The following is a 24,399-nucleotide window of genomic DNA, read 5'->3' as shown; positions in this document are numbered from 1 at the left end:
GACACTAGCTTTGTGAGCCTGGATAAGTCACTTGACCCTATTTGCCTCAGTTTTCTCCTCTGTAAAATGAGCAGGAGAAGGAAATGACAAACCGCTTCAGTATCTTTGCCAAGAAAACCCCAAATGGGGTCACCAAGAGTAAGACACACCTCAACAACAACAACAACAACATGTCAGACACTGTTTTAAACACTATAGAAATATTATCTCATTCGGTCCTCATAACAACATTGGGAGTAGGTGCTATTATTATCCCTGTTTTACAGTTGATGAATATGAGGCACACAGGTTAAATGACTTGCCCAAAGTTAAACAGCTTAGTAAGTGACTAGGGCTAGATTTGAATTCAGATCTTTTGACTTCTGGCCCATTGTTGTAGCCACTGAGTCACCAGCTGTTGAAGTGAATTTGCCTAATGGCAAATTGAAAATAAAGAATGATCCCCAAATTTTTCTTTAGTAAATGAAAGCATCCTTGGGAAAGAAGCTCCCCAGAATCCTGAGGATTATAGTCCAAGAAATCACATTAGGGTTTCATCTTTGCCACAGTGTGGCAGGTTGAGGAACTGAAGGAATTTTATGGAACCAAATGCAAACACTATCAGGGAAACTGTAAGACTCCCACTGTTCTGATTCAAGGGCTTAATTCATTAGACTGAAGTATGCTATAGAGTTGAAGGAACTGTGTGTACTCTTGGTGAATGGTCTAGAAGTGGATTAATCAGTGAACTGATTAAAAAGTGCATTTCTTATTCATGAGAAAATAGTGTGTTGTGTGGGGATGTGTGTGTGTGGGTGTGTTTGTGTTTTAGGTCCTAATCCTCAATAAATCAAATGTCACGTTACATCAACAAGGATTAAATGCCTACTATGTGCATAGGAGCTGTGTACACAAAAAAATGCTAGAAACAGTTCTTGCTTTCAAGGACCTCAGAGCCTAATTCAGGGAGAAAATTTATAAACAACTATGTCCACAAAAGATATATGAAGGCACCATGAGTTGGAGATGAAGAGGGAGAGAATTTCAGGCATAAGGGACAGTTAGTGAAAATGCCTAGAGTTGGGAGATGAAGCAAGGAATAGTAGGAAAGCTGGTGTCCTTGGGTCAGGGATGGTACGGAACAAAGAGGAGTAAGATGTAAAATGGAAAGGTAGAGAGGGTCTGGGTTATGAAGGGCTTGAAAGCCAAACAGAGGGTTTTATATTTGATCCTGGAGGCAATAGGGATCCACTGAGCTATTAAGTGGTGCAAGATTGGGAGCCACATGACCAAACCTGCACTTTAGGAGGATCAATTTAACAGCTAAGTGGAGTATGGACTAGAATAGGGAAAAGGAGAGACTTGAGGCAGGGAGATATTGCACATAGTCTAAGAATGAGATAATGAGGGTCTACAGCAGGGTGATGCCTATGTCAGAGGAGAGAAGGAGATGTATATGAAAGATGTGATGAATAGAGAAGTTGGTTATGAGATCAGAAAACAAATACAGGAAAAAAAATAACACTTCAAAGCTTCTTTAGGATTGGAACATGTTGCCTTTATAATAAACCAGTATTATGGACCCTCTGCAATTTGTTGAAAGATAACTAAGCTATTTAACAACCACAAAAATACTCTGCCTTTGCGGTCATATAAATGAAAGCTGAAGTTGAAGAGCAAGTTAACATCCTGTGACGCACTTATTTTGACCAGTGATTTGGAGAAGAAAGTACACTCGCATTTCATTTTTGCTTTTTTCATCATTGGCCAGCCAGTTGGAGCAGTAAGTAAATTCTGAGAACACTGTTTAGTAATGGCTAGAATAGCACAAGTTAAGAAGATAAATCTGGTGTATCCATGAGAGTACACATAGCAGTTAACAGGTGTGAATGGCTTTTGGGAACATAAACTTGCTGCTTATTCATTCCATGCTTCATTCCCTTTCTGTTGTATAGTGGTTTTCATTAATAAGTTAGCATTTAGTTTATTGTGATGATTTTCATATTGCAGTGTCTCAATGAAGGAATAGGAAAATATTATGACCTACTCCAGTAAGATAATTATTGTAACAAGATAAACGTTAGCTTTTTAATGAAAACCACTGGAGTTGCTGAATAAGATGATCTTCCCTTTCTAAAGTTTTTTAAGTGTTTTCTAAATTGCCTGTTTTAAAAGAGATTCATGAATAGTGAATATCTCTTTCCACCAGCCCAATTCCCATCAGTCTCTGATAATCAGGATGAGAGCTTAACTGGCACACTTCTCTTTCTAGCAGGGTGTGCTAATTAAGAGGATTTGACTGTAGAAAAAAGTCTAGATTAAGATCAGATAATAACTGATATGATCTTGCCATGTGCATGGGTGACACCTTGGTGGAGAATTTTTAAGGTTGTATTTTGCTCTACTGAGTCAAATGCTTTTCTGTATCCAATAAACAGTAGACTAAGTGAGGTCTTGTATTCTTTATACCTATATCATTTGTGTGACTATTGCCTTCTCATTTTCCTCAGAGATTGCTTGAGAGTTGTAACCAGAAGTGATTGTATAATAATCATCTGATGATAAATATCAAATGGAGCATAAAGCAGGGTGATATATGCTCACCAGGGGTTTCCCCACTGTCATCATTGATGTCCACTGCACAGTACAAGTGGAAGAGGAATTCCCTGAATCCCTATAGGAAAGTTTTATAGATGCACCTATTTGGGGATAATATTGTGGCAATTGTATCAAACTCTAAGGTATACTGCAGAGCTTCCTCAGTGAGTTCCTTGGCCACTTAGGACTAGCATATGAATCTCTATGAAGTGAAGGTTATGGATGAGGAGATTGGATTAGGGTTCCTTATCCTGCCTCCTACAGAAAGCCTTCCTCAACCCATCTTGATTCCAATGCTTTCCCTCTGTTGTTATTTCCTATTTATTCTGTATATATCTTGCTTTATATATATTTGTTTGCATATTATCTCTCCCATTAGATTGTAAGCTCCATGAGGGCAAGAACTCTCTTTTGTCTCTTTTTGTTTTCCCAACAACTGAGCACAGTGCCCGGCATATAAGCTAGTTGGTTGTTCTTTGTTCTTAAAGAGGACCAAAATGATATCACTATGTTTGGGTCAAGGTACCATATGTCCAACTATGGCTAATCAGACCAACATGAGCTCAGAAAGCTCTGCCACAGATCAGGCACAAATAATCCATGTGAACATTTGGAGTGCAGATGTCTCTAAATTTGTGCATCTCACATTTCTTTTGAGCTACTGCAGTTCTGCTTCACTCATGGAGCAAAGTGCCTTCTTTGATGTGGGTGTGCCACACTGGATGGTCCTATGCCAGTATCTCCCATGTCTCACAGTTCTGAAGATCTTCAGAGAGACTTTGCAAGTGTTCTTGTATCGCTTCTTCTGACCTCCATGTGAGCACTAGCCTTGTGTGAATTTTCTGTAAGATAGTGTACATTTGGCATTTGAACAACATGGCCAGTTCACTAGAATTGTGTTCTCTGCAGATCAAAGCTTCTTAAACTGGGGGTTGCTACCCCATATGGGGTAGAATTTGAATGTTTGGCAGTTCAGCTCAAGAAAGGACCTCAGTTTCTGGTACTATTTTGCTAGCTGATCTTCAAAATTTTCCTAAGATAATTCAAGTGGAAACAATTCAGTTTCCTGGCATGGTGCCAGTAGACTGTCCAGGTTTCACAGGCATACACAACAGTTCAATAGACCATCAATTTGGTAGGCAGTTTATAACTTTTCTTTCCCACACTTTCCTTCAGAGCCTCCAAAACACTGAGCTAGCTCTGGCAGTGCATGCGTCAATCTCATCATCTATGTCAGGGCTTCTTAAACTTTTTCCACTTGTGACCCCTTTTTGCCTGAGAAATTTTTATGTGACCCCAGCTATATGGAATAGGTATATATGACTTTTTACCATTGCCAAATTTTTCACAACCCTCACATTCACTTACATGACCCCATATGGGGTAGCAACCCCCAGTTTAAGAAGCTTTGATCTATATATACATCCATAGAAAGTATACTGTCAAGATAAGTGAACTAATACACAGTATTTAGAATTTCTCCATTTGCTGTAGCTGATGATTCCATGTATGGATAGTGTAGTGCTGACTAGTGGAAAGCCTTTTTTTTTTTTGGTGTTAATTGTTAGGCCAAAACTGGCACAAGCAGCAGAGAATTGATCCATACTTTGTTGCATTTCAGCCTCAAAGGCTTCATTGAGTGCACAATCATCTGTGAGCAAAAAGTCATGCAGCAACTCTCCCTCCATACAGTAGGCACTTAAGATATGTTTATAGAATAACTCAGATTCTAACTCATTCAAGAGGGCTAATAATAATTACTGCTCCTTGAGCATGACATTGGAACTAATTCCAACTCTAATTGTATGATATTCTAAACCCCATCTCAACATATTTTCCAAAAGAATCATATGGGATACTTTACTGAATGCTTTTTGCACTCCCTTCTATAAATCCCTTATGTGGTCTACCCACTAATGGCTAATGCCATTCTCTAGTTTCCTTGATATCATTTGGATACTAGTGGAACTTGCATTCCATCTATTGGTTTATACCTCACTCTCAACACATGACTGGTTCACTTTATTTTTTTTTTTTTGCTCAAATCTCTCAGATAACATCCTTTACACTACTTCTTTTGGGAAATTCTTGTTTAGTAATACATTGCTGCCTATTTTCATGGGCTGTGTGCTCTTTGGATGACATTTTAGGAAACTCAACCATATTTTTTTTTTCTGTTTAGAATTTTATTTTCCAAAATACATGTAAAAGTATATTTTGACATCAGTTTTTTAAAACTTTGTGTTCCAACTTATCTTCCTTCCTTCCCACCCCCACCCCCAAGAACTCAAGCAATTCAGTATAAGTTATACATGAGTAGTCATGGAAAACATCTCCGCATTAGCCATGTTGTAAGAGAAAACAGATAAAAACAAAACTGCAGATTAAGAAACCATAAAAAAAATCATGCTTCAATCTGTTTTCAGATACCATCAGTTCTTTCTCTGTAGATAGATTGCAATTTTCATAAGTCCTTCAGAGTTATGTTGGATCATTGCATTGCTGAAAATAACCACATGCTTCCCAGCAGATCATCTTATACTATTGCTGTTATTTTGCATACAGTACATTTCACTCTTCTTCAGTTCATGTAGATCTTTCCAGGTTTTTCTGATAGCATCCTGTACATCATAACTTTTATATAGTACCTTAAACTTGACAAAGAATTTTCTTCACAGTAGCCCAGAAAAGTAGGCACCATATGTTTTTCCATTATACTTAATCATCATAACTATTTCCCTCTATTTTCTATCTTCTTTTACTCTATTCCTCCTCAAAAGTGTTTTGCTTCTGACTACCCCTTTCCCTGCTCTACTCTCCCTTTCACCCTTTCTTTCTTATCCTCTTCCCCTCCTACTTTCCTGCAGGGTTAGATGAGATTAAGGTCTTTGAACTAATTCTATGTTCTAAATTTTCTTTCTCCCTCCCTCCTCAACCCTCCCTATGAAATCAAGCAATTCAATATGTCATATATGTGCAGTTATGCAGAACATCTTCAGCTTCCTCGAAAGTGTTTTGCTTTTTACTGTTCCCACCCCCAATCTGCCCTTCCTTCCTTTCCCCTCTCCTCACCCCTTATCTTCTCCCACTTTCCTTCATGCCAAAATATATTACTATACCCGCTTGAGTATGTATGTTATTCCCTCTTTGAGTCAATTCTGATGAGAATAAGGTTCACTCACTCCCCCCACTTCTTCCCCCTCTTCCCCTCCCCTCCATAAGCTTTTTATTGTTCCTTTTATGTGAGCTACTTTTCCCAGTCTACCTCTCCTATTCCCTTTCTTCCAGTGCATTCCTCTTACTCCTTAACTTTATTTTAAACATGTCATCATGGGTTAGCTAGGTGGCACAGTGCACAAAGCACCAGCCCTGGACCCAGGAGGGCCCGAGCCTAAACATGGCTGTAGACATAAACCACCCCACCCTGCCTGCCCCACAAAAACAAGGATAAACAAAAAATAAATGATTTACAGATATCCTCCCTTCATATTCAGTTCAGACCTGTGTCCTCTGTCTAAGTGTATTCCTTTCAGATACCCTAATACTGAGAAAGTTGTTATGAGTTGGAAGTATTATCTTCCCATGTAGGAATGTAAACAGTTTGATCTTTTAATATCCCTCTTGATTTCTTTTTCCTGTTTACCTTTTTTATGCTTCTCTAGGGTCTTGTATTTGAAAGTCAAATTTTCTATTCAATTCAGGTCTTTTCATCACAAATGCCTGAAAGTCCTCTTTTTCATTGAAGTCCCATTTTTCCCCCTGAAAGATTATAGACAGTTTTGCTGGTGTGATGAAATAATGAGATTTAGCAGATACTCAAAGACCCACCTGGAGATTAATCTAGACTGATTGAATCAAGTGAGAGTGATTAACTGCTGATTAGTCTACTTCAAGTTAACTGGATTGTAATCACACCTTGAGAACACCTTCAGAACCAATGGATTTGGATGATGCCAACCAATCAGCTTGAAGCAGTGTGTAAGGACCCCTCTGTTCCAGACCTATAAAAAGCTTCCACAATGAGTTTGCTGGAGAGAGTTTGTGATTGAAGCAGGCTTGTGGCAGAGGACTTGAGGAAGAACCAGACCAGACTGGAACTCTAGGCTAAATGGGCTTTTTTCTTAACTTTCTGAACTCCATGGGAATATCTGTATGCTTTAATAAATGTTTAATGCCCAAGGACTGGTGCTAAAGCTCTGATTTAAGGCGACCACAATCTAGATTTTAAACATCACACTGGGTAGGTGATTTTTGGCTGTAGTCCCAGTTCCTTCGCCCTCTGGAATGTCATATTCCATGCCCTCCTGTCCTTTAATGTGGATGCTGCTAGATCTTGTTTTATCCTTACTATACCTTCACAGCATTTGAATTCCTTTTTTCTATCTGCTTTCAATATTTTCTCCTTGACCTGGGATCTCTAATTTGGCTATAATATAATTCCTGGAGGTTTTCCTTTTGGGATCTCTTTCAGGAGGTGATCAGTGGATTCCTTCAATTTCTATTTTACCTTCTGCTTCTAGAATGTCAGGTCAGTTTCCCCTGACAGTTTCTTGGAAGATGATGTCTAAACTCTTATTTTGTTCATGTTTTTCAGGTAGTCCAATGATTTTCAAATTATCTCTCCTGGATCTGTTTTCCAGTTCAGCTGTTTTTTTTTTCCCAAAGGACATATTTCATATTGCTCTCTGTATTTTTATTCAATTGGAATTGCTTTACTGTGTCTTGGTTTCTCATAAAGCCACTAGCTTCCATTTGTTTAGTCCTAATTCTTAGGCAATTATTTTCTTCTGAGAGCTTTTGTATCTTTTTCCATTTGGCTTTTCAAGCTGTTGACGTTTTTCTCATGACTCTCCTGCATTGCTCTCATTTCTTTCTATTCTTTCCTCCACCTCTCTAAATCTTCCTTCTATCTCTCCTACTTTCTCTTCAAAGTCCCTTTTGAGTGCTTCCATGGCCTGAAACCAATTCATATTTTTCTTGGAAACTCTGGATGTAGGGGCCCTGAGGTTTCTGTCCCCTTCAGAGGGTGCACCTTGATCTTCCTTGTCACTAAAGAAACTTTATATAGTTCTCAATTTTCTTTGCTTGCTCATCTTGTAGTCTTTTACTTGACTTTTAACTCCCTCTTACAGTGGGGTCCTACTTCCAAGCTACACTGTCCCAAGATTCAGAGGGTCCCAGGTGTTTTGGTTTGAGGAAGGCCAGGTTTTTCTTGTGCCTGGCCTGTTCTCTGGTCTGAAGATAACCTCAAGCCAACATGCTAATGAACCAGCCATCAAAACTTTGTGTGCTGTGGGTCTTAGCTCCAACAATCCTGTGCCACTCTCCCACCTGGGCCTCCTGCCGCTCAGGATTTCTTCTTAGTTCCCTGCTGCAGTGGGATAACCAAATTCCTCCTTAGGTTCTGCAGACATCCCTGTATTTCCCTTCCCACCCCCCACCCCCACCCCCAGCCAGCTGTTCAGCCCTCTCAGCAGACCGTAAGCTTAATTCCAGAAGATGCCAGTGCTGTAGCCGATTAGGAAGTTCAGGGATAAGTTTCTCTGGCATAATCTGTCTGGGGACTATGTTGGCGGGATCACAGGGTTGGACTCTATTCACAGCCCAGGATGGCCCCCTCTAAGATGTCCTTGGCTGGAAAATAATCTTAGCTCATCTTTTTGTGGGTTTTGCTGCTCCAGGGGTTGTTTTATGGCTGTTTTGGGGGTAATTGTGTCAGGAGCTCTGTGCGTTTAATGTCTTTCCTCTGCCATCTTGGCTCTTCCCCCCTCCACCCACCCCCCCGGCCATGGAAAGTCAACCATTTGTTAAATTCTTTAAAAGAAAATTTTTGAGTTCCAAATTCTTTCCCTCCAGCTGCTCTCCTACTCATAGAGAAGGCAAACATCATGATATTTCAGTTATACATGTGAAAACATGCAAAAAAGATTTCCATATTAGCCATGTAACAAAAAAAGGTAAAAAGATAGTGAAAAAACTTATCCTTCAGTTTGTACTCAGAGTTCATCAGTTCTCTCTCTTGAGGTAGATGGTATTTTTCATCATGGGGTCTTCAGAATTGTCTTGAATTATTGTATTGATCAGAGGAGCTAAGTATTTCACAGTTGACATCTTTATTACAGTACTGCTATTAGTATATAGAATATCCCCTGGTTCTGCTCCCTTCACTCTGCATCAATTCACATAGTTCTTCCCAGGTATTTTTTTTAAATCACCCCCCTCATCATTTCTTTTAGCACAGTAGTATCCCATTGCAGTCTTATACTGTAAGTAGGGAAGCTAAGTGGCCCAGTGGATAGGGCACTGGCCCTGATGTTGGGAAGACCTGAATTCAAATCTCACCTCAGAAACTAACTAGCTGTGTTACCCTGGGCAAGTCACTTTATCCCAATTGCCTTCAACATCCAAGGCCATATACAGTCATTCTTTTTTTTTTAGTGAGGCAATTGGGGTTAAGTGACTTGCCTAGGGTCACACAGCCAGTAAGTGTCAAGTGTCTGAGGCCGGATTTGAACTCAGGTACTCCTGAATCCAGGGCTGGTGCTCTATCCACTGCGCCACCTAGCTGCCCCTACATTCTTATATATAACTTGCCACTGGACCCAAAGGCTCTGGAGGAGAGTGAAGTTTGTGACTTTGCCCAGTCTTCACTCACTTAATTCCAGTTTACTGCAAGTCACGACATTACTTGGATGTCATGGTTCTCTTGGAGAATGAAGGACAACCAACAACAACAAGAACAACTATATACTATAATTTGTTCAAACATTCCCCAATTGATTGATATCTCAATTTCTAGTACTTAACTACCACAAAAAATAGCTACTGTATACATATTTTTAATAACTTAAGGTCATTTTCCTTTTTTTGTTTGATACAGACCTAGTAGTAATATTGCTGAGTCAAAGTTTAGAACTTTTTGGGCATAGTTGCAAAGTGTTCTCCAGAATGGTTGGACCTGTTCAGTGCTCCATCAATAGTATATTAGTGTCCAAATTTTTCCACATCCCATCTAGCATTTGTGATTATCCTTTTCTATCATTTTAGCCAATCTGATAGGTATGAGGTGGTATAAAAGTTAATTTGCACTTCTCTAATCAATAGTGATTTAGAGCATTTTTGCATATGATTTATAGCTAGCTTTGATTTTTTCTCTTGAAAATTGCCAGCTTTATCCTGTGACTATAGATTGGAAAATAGTTTTTACTTTTATAAATTTGACTTAGTTCCCTTTATATTTGAGAGATGAGGCCTTTCTAAGAGAAACTTGATGTAAAACTTTAACATTTGTATGGTACCTTTTATATGGTATATGGTACCTTTAAGCAGAATGTAGTTTCTGATTATCTTTTTTAATTAGTTCTGTTTTTGCTTTTGTTTTCTCTGAGATCATGATTGTTAACCCTGCCATTATTTTGTTTGTTTTTATTTTTTTGTTTTTAATTTTTGCAGGGCAGTGAGGGTTAAGTGACTTGCCCAGGGTCACACAGCTAGTTAAGTGTCAAGTGTCTGAGGCTGGATTTGAACTCGGGTACTCCTGAATCCAAGGCCAGTGCTTTATCCACTGCGCCACCTAGCTGCCCCCAACCCTACCATTATTAACTCAACTGAAGAAGTATAATAGATTCTGTTCTAGGCCCTGCCGCCCCCCCCCCCTTTTTTTTTTTGGTGAGGCAATTGGAGTTAAGTGACTTGCCTAGGGTCACACAGCTAGTAAGTGTCAAGTGTCTGAGGCCGGATTTGAACTCAGGTCCTCCTGAATCCAGAGGCAGTGCTTTATCCACTGCACCACCTAGCTGCCCTCTCTAGCCCTTTATTTTAACTCTGTGTGTATCTTTCTGTTTAAAATGTTTGTTGTAAAGAACATATTGTTGAACTAGCTTAAGTCTAGGTTGGCCTGGCTTTGTGGCTGAAGTTATCCCTGCTCTTCCTCTTTGATGGTTCATGGAGGAATAGAAAGGGGGGGTGGGTGGAGAAGGATGATTATAGGGTCAATTTTCTTGAGAGCATGGAAGGGGATATGATCAGAGACACATGTAGAGAGGTTGAGCTTAGCAAGGAAATTGATACCTTATTATCAGAGACTGGAGGAAAGAAATAGAGTGGAGGAAAATATCAAAGGGTTTTGAGAGGAAGAGAAGCAGAGAAGAGGGAACTAAAAGAAAATGCCCCCAGTTTTCTTAGGTGAGAGATGAAAAGGATGGGAATATGAGGGTCTGAAGGAGAAAAGAGAAGTTTTGAAATAGCTTGGAACACAGAGTGGAATAAAAATATTGCCTTGCTGCAACAAGGGCCCAATTGAAATTTGATAATATGAACTGTGTTGACTGTACCCAGTGAGCACAGTTGTTTGAAGCTCCGTTGATCAGTACATAAGAGCAGAGGAGGAAGATGGCGGGAATAATTCAGTGCTAGAGTTTGTGATAAGGGCTTCCAGAGTAGAGAACTGTGGAGTTGAATTGATTAAATATAACGTAGAGACTGGAAAGAAAATTAAAATCGGAATGGGGGTAATGCCTAAGGGTTGAACGGGATAACAGGTCTCAGTACAGGTACACAGTAGGTTTGGAGAAGGGGTGAGGTATATGTAGAGATGGAATGATAGTTGGAAATGGTCGGATAGAGTAAAGTAATATAAGAGTTTTTGTGAAAGGAAGTAGGACACTTGTGGGTAATGGTAAGTTCCAGACATACATTCCTTTCCTATTTCTCAATAGTTTTATGAGGGTAAATTATATACACATAGGGAACCATTTATGGATGTGTGTACAAATATGTGTGTGGTGTGTAAACATTTAGTAAATGCTTGTTGCTTGGCTGACCCACTGGATTTATCATTTCATCTATGGCCGAGCTCTCTTTTTGAAAACTTTATTAGTACAGATCATCAACTCAATCATTAACTCAGAGTCTTCAGAAGGTGAGTGTGGCACTTGAAGTGACATACTCAAGGTGACTCAACTAGTATATGTCAGAAGCAAGACTTAAGCTCAGTTCTCCCTGACTCCAAAGTGGCCCTCTATCCACTATGCAAAGCTGACTCTTAAATGTATGTATGTAAGTGTGTTTATAGATTTATACAAATATTTATTACAAAGGATTTTTAAGCAAACTTTCCAATAAATAATAAAATAATATGTGCAAAAATATTCAAATAATTAAAAAAACAGATATGTAAGTAAAAAATGGCAACACGGATACAACTTCAGTCCTTCCTCAGGGAGGGAGTTGCCGCCTGTGTAATATTTAGTTAAATTAATTTTCATAGGATACTCACCTTTATTCTTTTAACATTTGCCTTTAACTACACACATGTTCAAATACCTGCCCTCCCTCTTGTACCCTTCCTGTCCCCATAAGAGGAACTTTTGCTATGAAATCCAATTGATGAAATTCTAAAGACACAGGAAAAAAAGATTTCAACCAGGTCGGAAAAGGAGAATTTCCTGAAAAGACCAATGTGGATACACAGAGAACTCACTAAACAACTTAGATTTTTTTCTGAAGATATGTATAGAAGATGGAGCAATAAAAGTAAAAGGCGTTGAATACAGAAGCCTGACACTATACTATAAAAATAGTGTCAGGAGTAGGTGCCAAAGCTCAGAATGAGCTAATGCTTGAGAGGAAGGCTAAGGACCACAAAAAAGGGTGGATTTTCTTGTTCTGGTGGGGGTGATGTTTAGCTATACTAGGAAAAAGGGGGAGAAATCATCTGATAGGATGATAGGCCTGCTGTTTGGGTTGCATAGGATAATAATGACTGACAACAGAGAATGGAGCAGTCCTGCTCAAACCTTATTTTCCTTCTGTTTTCTTTGCCAATGAGAATGACTTGTGGAAAAGGTAGAAAAAAATGGTTAATAGAGCATCAATACCCAATTACAAATAGAAGAGGATTTAGTTCCCCTCTCCTCTCCCACCCCATGAATTCAAATCAGCTGGCCCAGGGGAAATCTCTCTTGGAATGGACAGGTGGATGTGATTTCTGGGACATTGTCAGTGATACCTGAGAGAGAAGAAGGAGATTGGGAGATGTACAGTAATACTGGAGAAAGGGTTTTTTTTTTTTTCCTTTTCTTTAAGGGAAGAGTTTCCAAATTATTGGCAAGTAAGCTTGGCCTCAATTCCTGGCACTGTTCTAGAACAGATTATTGAGTGAATGGTTTGTGAAAAATTTAGAAAAGTTATGTTTGGTCAGAGAGCCAGTATGGCTTCATTAAGAACTGGTCATGCAATGCCTAATTAAGCTGTTTTTTTATGGGTTACTAAATGGGTGGAACAGGGCAATCTTTTACATATAGTTTATCCATATTTTAGCAAAGTGATTTAAGTATTTCATGGTATTATTGTGTGAGGAAAGAATGTGTGGCATAGACTGTTATACAATTAGATTCTGAACTGATGGAAGGTGGGAAGGACGACTCTAGTGAGTGCCCCAGGGCATCTGTATTTTAACATTTTTATCAGTGCCTTAGATAAAATCATAGGTGAACTGCTTATGAAATCTGTGGATCACATAAAGCCAGGAGAGAGAGAGCTGACACACTGATGACTGTCAGTATCCAAACTCATCTGGACAGGATAGAACATTGAGTTGAACATAATATAATGAAATGTATTAGGGATAAATGTAAAATCATATACTTTGGTTTAAAACTCAATTTTATAAGTATAAGAAAAGGAAGGCATTGTTGGGGCCAGTTTTTTCTGAAAAAGAACTAGAGGTGGGGTAAGTAATTTAGTATGAGTCAGTAGCAGTGCCATCTTGGGATCATTAAGAGGAGGCATGATTTTTAGGAATAAGAAGTCTACAGTTAATCCTGCCTTATGTTGCCCAGGTCAGACCACATCTATGTTATTACGTTCAGTTCCAGGCATCTGTTTTTTAGGAAAAGAATAATTAAGATGGAGAGAATCCACAGGAAGGCAAGTAGGATAACAAAGGGCCTCGAGGCCATGCCATATGAATTGAACATAAGCTTTAAGGAACCAGGAATATGACTCCAGAGAAGACTTGGTGGGAGTGGGGCAAGGTGATTATCTGTTTGAGTATCTGAAGAGCTATTATGTGGAATTAAACTCATAACTGTTGGCACCAAAAGGCAAGACCAGGAGTGATGGGTTGAAGTTGCAAAAAGGCAAATTTAGGCCTGATAAAGGAAGCATCTTCCTAACAGAGCTTTCTTTTTTTTTTTTTTAAATAGGCAATTGGGGTTAAGTGACTTGCCCAGGGTCACACAGCTAGTAAGTTTTAAGTGTCTGAGGCTGGATTTGAACTCAGGTACTCTTGACTTCAGGGCCGGTGCTCTATCCACTTCGCCATCTAGCTGCCCCCTAACAGAGCTTTCTAAAAGTGGAATGAGCTGCTTCAGACAGTAGTAGGTTCCCACCCTCATTCTTCAAGCAGAGCCTGGATGATCACTTATCATGGAGATTGTTTTGGGGGTATGAATAGGCTATACTAGATGGCTCATAAGGTTGCTTCCAACTCTGAAATGTGATTCCGTATTTTTGATGGCAGGGTGTCTTTCCTGGAATCTCAGAATCTATGGTAGTAGAACATAAACACTGTCAGATTTCTATCCTGCATGAAAGCCATTGAAGTTCCATCTCAGGGATAGTAGAGCTATCTCTTTGTAGAGAAGCTTTTTGGATGGTAGCTTTTTTTGGTCCTGGCAGCTCATGAAACAGATTGGAAGGGTTTTTGTCAACCTCTAATGGAATATGTTAAGTCTCGGACAAACCTTGGCGCCAGATGCAGAACTAGGATGAGTCGTTAGAAGCTACAGAGAAACAAAGTTTTGTACCATTTAAGGAGAAACTTCCTAAGAGTTGGAGCCATCCCAAAATACATTGGACTGCAATGACAGATTGGGATCTTCCTTACTAGAGGTCTCTAAGCAAAAACTGGATGGCCAACTGTTGGATATGTTTAAGATATACTTGTTCAGGTATGAGTATGAGGCAGCTAAGTAGCACAGTGGGTGAGAGTGTTGGACTTGGAGTCAGGCAGACCTGAATTCAAATCCTGGCACAAATACTTATTAGCAATGTGACTCCTAGGTGAGTCACCTAATCTGTGCCTCAGGTTCCTCCATTAATGTTGTTGTTTAATTGTTTTTCAGTTGTCTCTGACTCTTTGTGATTTCTTTTGGGGTTTTCTTGGCAAAGATACTAGACTGGTTTTCCATTTCCTTCACTAGCTCATTTTGTAGATGTGAAAACTGTGGAAAACAGGGTTAAGCAACTTCTTATGGTAACACAGCTAGTTAGTGTCTAAGGCTGAATCCAGACTCAGGAAGGCTTATTGACTTCAGACATGGTACTCTATCTACTTTGCCCCTAGTTGCTCTGCTGGAGACATTAATAACAGCTACCCTGTTGTGAGGCTCCAATAAGATAACCTATTACAGTGCTTTGCAAACCTTAACACCCTAGATGGCCACTGAGGTTGCATCTGATTCTATCAAGTGTAAAGAGGGCTGAAAAAGGAATAGAAGAGTTCCAGTTCATTTTCTTGTAAGTAGCTCTGTGTCTTTGAGTATATCCCTGAACCGCTCTCTTGGCTTCAGTTCCCATCTTTGCTTGGAGTAGGTGATCTAATGATCTTTAATATCCTTAGTTGTAACATTCTCTAATTATACAGTTTATTCACAATCCTACTAGAAAAACATTAGCTTTACTTATTTGTCCAGAAGACTTTTTACATAATGGCAAATGAGTTGGAGGATGTTTGGGAGGAACATAACAGTAGGAAAACAATGACATTTAGGAAAGAAAGGGTTTCAGGAGAAGTTAAGGATGGGCATGTAGACTTGGGAGGTATCTTTGTATGGAGAAGTAATTTGATTTGTGTGGAAGCCCATAAGATTGCCAGAGGACAGTTTATAGAGAGAGGAAAAAAGGCCGTAAGGCAATTCTTTAATCTTACCCTTCCACTGTCTCCATTTCCAGTGTATATAGACATATTTAGGTCTTTCCCTATACTAAAAGAAAACTTAAAAAAAAACAAAACAAAACCAAAAAAACCCCAAACTTCCTTTGCCGTCTCCTCCTTCAGTCTGTGTCTCTGCTTCCCTTCACTCCTAATGTTCTAAAATATAATTTAAACTAGTTCCCTCAGTTATGTCACCACCTTCCTCCTCAATCCTTTGCAGTATGGCTCCATACCATTAGAATGTAGATGGGGACCCCCCCCCCTCCGTATTCTCTGTGCTTAGCCCAGGGCCTGACACACAGTAGGTGCTTCATTAATGCTTGTTGATTGATTGCTTCGTGACCTTTCCTTGTAGGCTTTGGTATAATGGACTTGTCTTTCTTTAGACCTCTCCTTCTTTGGCTCCTGCAACAAGTTCTCACCTACTTTTCACCTGCACATTCTGTTCCTCTAAGGTTGTCCCCTGAAGGTCTATCTTTGACGTCCTTATTTCTCTGCGCTTTCTTCCTTGACGATCTCATTCACTCCTGCAGTTTAAATTATTCCTGTTGCCTGTTGGACATGTCCACTCAGATAATCTGTCTAAAATTGAATTTAACATCATACCTTCACCTCCCTGCCCTGAACAACAACAACAACAACAAAAATGACAAAATCTATTCATCTTTCCATCTTTCCTGTCACTCCTCCAAGCCTCCAAAGTGCAAAACTTAGAAATTTTCTAGTATTCTTCCTTTTCTCTCATCCCATCCATTGAATTATATGCTATGACTTATTGATTCTTCCTTGGTAAACTCTTGCATCCATCATCTCCTTTCCAATTATACTGCCTCTACTTTAATTTAAATCCTCATTAACTTTTTCCTGGGATGTTATAATTGTCTCCTGTCTGGTCTCCCAGTCTAGTTCTACAGTTCTAAATATATGACTGTGCTGCTCAAAATACTTCAGTGGCTCCCTATTGCCTATCAGTTAGATGAGAAGCTTCTTAGAGTGGCATTTATTGCCTTTTACAATGAGACTCCAATCTATCATTGCAAGTTTCCTACCATTCTCCTTCCTTTGACACAAACAGGCATTTATTAAGCACCTACTATGTGCCTTGTGCTATGTTAGGTGTTAAATATACAAAGACAAAACCAAAAATATCCCTGCCTTCCATGAGTTCACATTCTGTTGGGGGCACATACCCCATATTAGGTAATATGCATTCTCCCACTAAGAATTCTCTCAGGCCGTTCCTGTCTTGTCACATCTGATGGTCTTTTCTTAGGCTTTATCTTTATCAGCCCATCTGCCATTTTTCTTCATGCTGATGACCATCTTCTTCTCTTGGATGCTCTCTCCTCACTGGATTTTCATGACGCTGTCTTCCTCTACCTGTCCAGTTGCTCCTCAATCTTTTTTGCAGGTTATAATTCATATCCTGTCTCCTAACTGTTAGTGTTCCCCAAGGCTCTGTTTCACTTTTGAAGCCCTTCATAACCTGAACCCAGCCTATCTTTCCAGCTCCATTATTTATTATTACTTATCTTATCTTTATCTTATATTCTTGAATATAGCAGAACTGGCATTCTCTCTTTTCCTCACAGAGAATGTCCTGTGACCTGTGTCCATGCTTGTTTATTAGCTGACCACTGAGCCTGGACTGTGTGTCCAACTCACCTCTCTCTCCATGCATTCCTCTCTGCTTTCAAACCACTAATCAAGTATTATATTCTACATGAAGCACATACAGATACTCAATTACTAATGCTTACCCTCCCAATCATCTTGTATTTAACTATCTCATACTTATTTTTTATACCTGTTTTTTTTTGGGGGGGGGGGCAGGGCAATGAGGATTAAGTGACTTGCCCAGGGTCACACAGCTAGTAAGTGTCAAGTGTCTGAGGCCAGATTTGAACTCGGGTCCTCCTGAATCCAGGGCCACTGCGCCACCTAGCTGCCCTATATACCTGTTCATTGTATATTTATATACATATTTGTTGTCTTCCCCATTAGAATGTACGCTCCTTCTTGACACTTAATGAGCTGTGTGAGCTTGGGCAAGTCACTTAACCCCAACTGCCTCACCAAAAAAAAAAAAAAAAAAGAATATACGCTTCTTGAGAACAGGATTCTTTATGTTTGTATCCCTAGCACACTGCCTGGGTTATGGGAGGTACTTAATAAATACTTGTTGAGCTAGGTGGTACAGTGAATAGAGTGTTGGGCCTGAAATCAGTTAGACCTGAGTTCAAATCTGACCTTACACATCTACTCATTGTATGACCCTGGGCAAGCCACTTAACCTCTGTTTGCTTCAGTTTCCTCATCTTTCTTAGTAAAATCTTGTAGCCATCATTTCCTTTCCAATTATATTTTCTCTATCTTAATTTAAATCCTTGTTAACTCACTTTCCTCATTAAATGAGATGTTTTTAAAGTGCTTTGCACAGTGCCTTGCTTGTAATAGATGCTGTAAGATGCTTAATCTTTTTTCTTCCTACTCTTCCCTCTGTAAAATGGGGATGATAGTCCCTATCTTTCAGTGTTGTTGTAAAGATCAGTTGAAATGTCTGTGTCGTGTTTAGCGCGGTACCTGGAACATGGTAGGTGCTCAATAAATATTTGATTGGTTAATCTCGTGTCTGCCTAGTGAAATCATTCTCTTCCTTTCCTAGCTAAGGTGCTTATTATCTTTTCTATGAATCTGTTCTTGAGCTGCCCTTCCCCCGCTCACCCCAAGGTGAAAGTGAATGCTCCCCACTCACATTAGTTGGAGCACTCTGTCTAGGCATTTCTTTTGCCTTCGTGACATTCTACCTGGTATCCTCTTTAATTGTAAACATGTCTTATTCCCCTCATCAGATTGTAAGCGTTTGTTGCTTTTCCTATTTCTTGAGTGGTTAACTTTTAAAATGCTTTTCATTTGAGGATTCCTTTAAAAGAGCAGTTCCCTGAGTGCCTTTAAAATGATTCAGTTTATTTTTTAAATCTATGCATGTTTTCATTTAATTGTTTTTTATGAGTTAGCTAACGAGGATCTAATTATAAAGGTTATACTTTTAGAGGGTATCTATCAGTTGTGCAAAGAAATGTCCGTCTGTACTGTTAGAGTGCCCAGTTGGGTACTCTTTGGTACTTTGCTAAAATCATGATTTCATGGATGTATGTACTCCTTTTACATCCTGATAATTGTAGCCCTTCCACTATTTCTTATTCTGTGCCTTTCCTGTCTATATGTTACCATTTGTTCTCTATAGAGGATCCATAGGATGACATTTAGGCCTTCCTTTCCTTCTTCTTGTATCTTAAGGGTGCCATTACACATAGACTATGCATCTATTATCTCTCATTTTTATTTCAAGACCAACTTACCACCTTTTCTGGTCATGTATGTTCCCAATGATGCCATTTAGGTCTCATCTCATTGTTGTTGACATGCTGTCTTCATCATGATTCTTTCCATTGTTCTTTGAATTATTTGTACTTTTCATTCTTCTAAGATGGTGGTATGCCATGTGGAGAATGTGGCTCCATTGCTCTTCTTGGTCTCTGATTTTTGAGGGGTTGTTCAGTCCAGAAATGAACAAATAACTGCACAACAGAAACAATTAACTGAAGTGACCAATTCTTCCAATAGTTCATATTTCCTTGGGGTAGAGAAAACAATGATTTCTAGGACCTCGATACAGAATAGTATTAGACTGAAAAAGAAAAGAAACTCAAACCTCATTTTCTGTTGTACCTTAGCTAGCTAACTAAGCATGCTAATGGGCTACTCTTTTTCTTTGTAGATGAAAATTTCTCCTAATATAATCTTAGTTTTTTCATAGCTCGATTAAAATTAAAGTAAGAAAACTATGTTTTCTTTCTATGGATATTAATTGTAAAATTCAGGTTTCGCTGCCTTAATTTTGTCCTCGGGCATCCGCCTCATTAAACTTCAATTCCCCCACTAAAACTTAAAAAAATAGTAATGTAGCATTTAAGGGAGGAAGAAAAAAGTTGATTGGTTTCTTTTTTTCTTGGGTAGACTTCACATATGTGCCTTGGAAAATACCATTTTCTGACCATGGGTCAGAATAATTGTCTAGTCAAAATAGCTCACCATTCAGTGATGCTGTAGCTATAAAACCAACTCCTTTTTTTTCTTCCTCCAATGTAATCTGAGAAAAATTCACTTGGATTGCTTTCTGACTTCTAACAATCTATATTCTGTTTGGAGATCCTGCTTGCAATTCTGACTTACTTGCAAAGATAACAGTGATGATATAGATTGGTCTGCAAGGCCAGAAGTCCTGCATTGATGTTCCATTCTTACCCATAGACAGCTTGATGGTGTTTTTTGAAGAGTCATTGCCTTTTACAGCATGTCCACTGTTTTTATGTTTCTTGTTAATAGGAACTCGTATAACATTATGTTTAAGTTTTTTAAAAAATAAAAACCTTTGTAGCCTTCCCCCCCTCCTTTTGTCATATGTATGTATTCCAGGGAGGGGGTCTGGAGAGAGACATGGGTCTTCAGTATGAGGACAGATAAAAGACAACATTGCATTTTATGATGTCTGGATGCCCACCTGGAGGGAAAAGAGCTTAAGAACAAAATAAAAAAAGCAAAAAAAAAATCTAACTCGGCCCAGAAATAAGATATGACTACAGTGAAGGAAGGATTTAAATGGGGAGGTTAGTTGTTATAGCCCCCAGTTGTATGTATTTTATCCTAAGGCACCATTTGGCTTAATAAAATGGAGATCTAAGGCTGTCTTTAACCTATCAGTTTCTTAAGACTTAATTATAAAGGTTATACTTTCAGAGGACAAAAGCATTATTCATTTGTCTGTTCATGTCTTCCAGGTTTATCTTGCAGATTATGGACTTTCCTACAGATATTGTCCCAATGGGAACCACAAACAGTATCAGGAAAATCCTAGAAAGGGCCATAATGGGACAGTAGAGTTTACCAGCTTAGATGCCCACAAGGGAGTAGGTAGGTTTCTTTTTTATTATTTTATTTCAGTAGTGTGATTACAGAATGAGTAATCAGGCTGCATAGTCCATTTCTAGAGGGGTGAGATTTTGAGCACTGGTGAGATTGTATCAGAAAGTGTGAGCTACTGTTATTGCCGTGAATATCACTTCCAACAGTGGAAAGAGCTAGAGACTGTGATAACTATTACTTATGTAAGTGAGAAGGGGCTAGAGATGGGTATACTGAACAAAACTTCATGTGTAGTTTGGCCAGGAATTCATTGATTTGCACTAGTAAACCTACAGTGCAGGAACTCTGCCCTTTCTATAATGTCAGGAATTTTACTGGTATGTTAAAAAGTGCATGCATATAGAACTCTTCCCCCCCCCCTTTTTTTTGGCAGTCTCTATGTCAGAGTATTTGAAGATATCTCTCAGTGGGAAGGGGAAAAAAAACTGAACCTTTTCCCAAAACTATAAAGTGTTAACTTTTGAAAATTTCTCCCAGTCGCTTTTCATATATCTTACTTATTTAAACTCACTTTGATGGTATCGGAAACACATTTGCAGGTAAATTACATACATAGTCCTTTTATTGGATATTGATTGTACTGCCTTGCATTCCAAGGCAGACTTAATTCAACAATTCCCTAATTAGTTAAAGTCATAACCTATGTCTTGTATTCATTTACCATTAATTAAACCTTAGCTGTTTATTACACTGCAGTCCAAATCCAATAGCAGACCCATAGAGCCATGGAAAAGGGAGTGGGAGGTCAATATTGAAAATATATGGCGCCAAGTTCCACTGATGGCTGCCTTGTTCACAATCAATGTGGTCAATGCAACACAACTTTCTTAGTTGCTATGTCAGCAAGACAAAAAGTCAATTCGAATGTTATGCTAGTGGAAAAAATGGCAATTATTGAAAAACTTTGGCTTGCAAAAAATATTGTTTTTATAAAGTTTTGTTGTTTTTTTTAAAAAATGTTTTCAAATACACTAACCCAATTGAAGTGGTATTTTGTTACCCTTTTGGAAAGGACTACAGTGTCACTAATTACAATTAGAAACTTGCACTTGTTAATAGCTGCTGAACTGTTACCTTAAACTAATACTTTCTAACGAGTTTTAGTTGGCACAAACAACTGTGTATTATTGCCTTTTCTATTAAAAGGACCATTGACCATGTAATGTAGAGGGTCTTGATAATTTGCCAGAGCTATTAAAACCCATGGTAGTTTAAGGTAGGCCAATGGAAAAATGAAATAAGATTGTCAGCTGTATTTTCTTCCACCAAGGAAGTGTTTTCAGGGTAATTTATTTTTCTTTTTTTTAAAGACTGGGTCTTCCTGTCTAGCCCCACTTGCAAGTACAGGGGCCACTCATGGGCTTGGTCCCACTCTTATTGGCAGAGGAGTTTTGATATACTCTTATTTTCTAACCTGAGGTAGTTCACCTCCCCACTCCCTAGTCCCCAAACCTGGTGGTCCCCCTTTCCCTGGAGGTCACTATATTGGTGATGTATTTAAAGAGAACACCCAGTCAGCTTAACCTACTGCAACTCGGAAGTCTTGAAATAAACCACCAGCTTTAGCCTACCCACATTGTGGCAGGGATTACAGGGGTGTGTCACTGTGCCTAGCCCAGGGTCAGTTTTCAAAGGTAGGGGTTTGCCTCTTCCCTCTAAGTACAGAGTAAAGAAAGCTACTATTTTTTACTCATGTAGGATTATGTTTGAAAAGTAATAATTATTTATATATTTGCCTCCACATACCATTTCTCAGGTGGCCAATAAATGTATTTTAATTTAGATTTGTCATACCTAATGAAAACCACTTATATAACTAAATTTTCATCCAACTCATATTCATATTTTAAAATGTTTACTGATAGTTTTTTAGGTTAAAACTTTTTTCTGCCTAAATTAGTTACAGATTGTATTTATTTTTATCTTCTGCCAGATTATTGGCAGAGTGGGACTTTTGGGAGAAATTTAAGATGTTTTTCTCACATCACTGTAACTGGAATTCTGCATCTCCTGAGCTGGCATTATTTTGGTAATATAACTGTACTACAATATGATTGGCCCAGGTATTTCACCCATCTTAACTGAAACAGCTACAACAGTGAGCTAATTGTGACTTTTGAACTGTTTTCTCTTAATCACACTCCTCTTTCCTCCAGTAAAAATCCTTAAAATTCTAGTATGCTGTAGAACTTTCTGGCAGCCTATAACTAGCTAATTTTGTACCCAAGGCAAGAATATAAAATTGTGCCACCTTAGCTCAATAGCTTGGCACTTTGGAGGCAGTAAATGCTCACTTTACATTTTTTTTTCTATAGCTTCCACCTTTGCACACTGAGAAAAGTTTCCTTTTGCCAGCTCTGAAACTGCCACTCTGCTAGAGCTCTCTATTGGACTGGCCTAGGTTTGTGCCATGCCAGCTCTAATTGTATCATTCTTTTCCTCTAATGCATAGAATTATGACCTGAACAGGCTATCTTTTATAAGAAAAGAGGAAGGGTTTTTTTCCCTATTATCCAGTAACTTTTGGGGTCATTGTTTTTCCTGGAAAAGAATAAGATTTGACAATGAATCTTTGCATTTAGGTTCTGGATTTGTCAAGATGAAACCAGGATCACCATTTGTTTAGCAAACTTATCAAATTCCTAATTTATTTCCTTCTTTATCAGGCTTAACCCATAGATATGATGTGCTTTAAGCAAATACAACATATAGAAAATTTATTGGAAAGATAGATTAATCAAAAGACAATTTGCAAAAGGCTTCATTCACCCTGAGATTCAAAATAGAAATCTTTACTAGTCCATTTAAAATAGAATTTGATTTTTTACAAAATTTTAATGAATCCATATGTTGCACACAGTGTAGGTGTAATATAATTTCTTCCTCCTTTTTCCATTTATACTTTTTTTTGGTACAGTTTCTATAAAACTGTGACTCCTGCTTACACAGGAATACTGAAGACAATATGGAAGAGTTTAGAAGGTATTGTCAAGGAAACGACTGTTTCTGAACTTTTGTCATCATCCTGCTCTTTTTTTTGTGTTCTGGGCTTAATTCCTTATGCAGCTTAAAGCATACTTCAATCCGAAGTACTTTCTCAGAAACAAACACCACAAAAAGACAAACAAATGCACAAGAAAAGGCATGGAACAAGCAGCCATCATCTTTATCATCATCATTATCATCCTGGTGATAAGTTGTTCTTCTAGGCAGTGGTGTCTTCAGGTTCTCATGCCCTTCTTCCTGTCAATGTACTCTACTCTCCAGCCATAATATCAAGGCCAGTTTTGGGATACCAGCCCATAGGTGTAAGTTCTCAGTGATTTTATACACTGCCTGCAGTTAGCTTCGGAATAGAAGACAGACTTATACACCCTCTTTAGGATTACTGAGATAAGTTTTTTGCCTTTCTACTCTAATAGCTTAGTTGCCCTGCCTCTTTGATTTTACTACAAAGTGGATAGGATTCAGTCAAGTCAGAAATTCAGTGAAGACATTTTTCATGTCATGTGGTTGGTAGATAACAGCTACATAGAGAAAACTATCAGTTGTTTTCATTTCATTTGGGGCAGTTAGATGACACAGTACATAGAACACATTCAACCACTGACTCACATTTACCAGTTGTGTGGGGCCTTGAAAAAGTCACTTAACTTCCCATTCTCAGGTTCATAATCTGGAAAGTAGAAATGGTAATAGAGTCTACCTTATGGAGTTTTTGTGAGGATGTAGTGAAATAATATATGCAAAGTGCTGTTTATATGTTAGCTATGATTGTTATTATTGTTGTTGTTATTATTATTATTTTGGAAGGCAGTGAGGGTTAAGTGACTTGCCCAGGGTCACACAGCTAGTAAGTGTCAAATGTCTGAGGCCAAATTTGAACTCAGGTCCTC

At 38.7% G+C, this 24,399-nt stretch overlaps 1 protein-coding gene across 5 annotated transcripts in view; it reads left to right on the top strand.

Moving 5' to 3' along the window:
- VRK2 (VRK serine/threonine kinase 2) overlaps positions 1-24,399 on the top strand; it is a 152,936-nt gene that overhangs the window by 42,763 nt on the left and 85,774 nt on the right. For all 5 annotated transcript variants that reach the window (XR_006355071.1, XR_006355072.1, XM_043989831.1 and 2 more), the window contains exon 8: positions 20,359-20,491. Coding sequence is in view for 3 of the 5 variants with exons in the window: in XM_043989831.1 (XP_043845766.1) it covers positions 20,359-20,491 (133 nt within the window). In the remaining 2 variants the exon portion in view is untranslated. The remainder of the gene's footprint in view (positions 1-20,358; positions 20,492-24,399) is intronic.

The sequence above is a fragment of the Dromiciops gliroides genome, chromosome 2, assembly GCF_019393635.1.
Source record: "Dromiciops gliroides isolate mDroGli1 chromosome 2, mDroGli1.pri, whole genome shotgun sequence".
Taxonomy (NCBI): Eukaryota; Metazoa; Chordata; class Mammalia; order Microbiotheria; family Microbiotheriidae; genus Dromiciops; species Dromiciops gliroides.
This window is presented reverse-complemented; position numbering and strand designations above follow the sequence as displayed.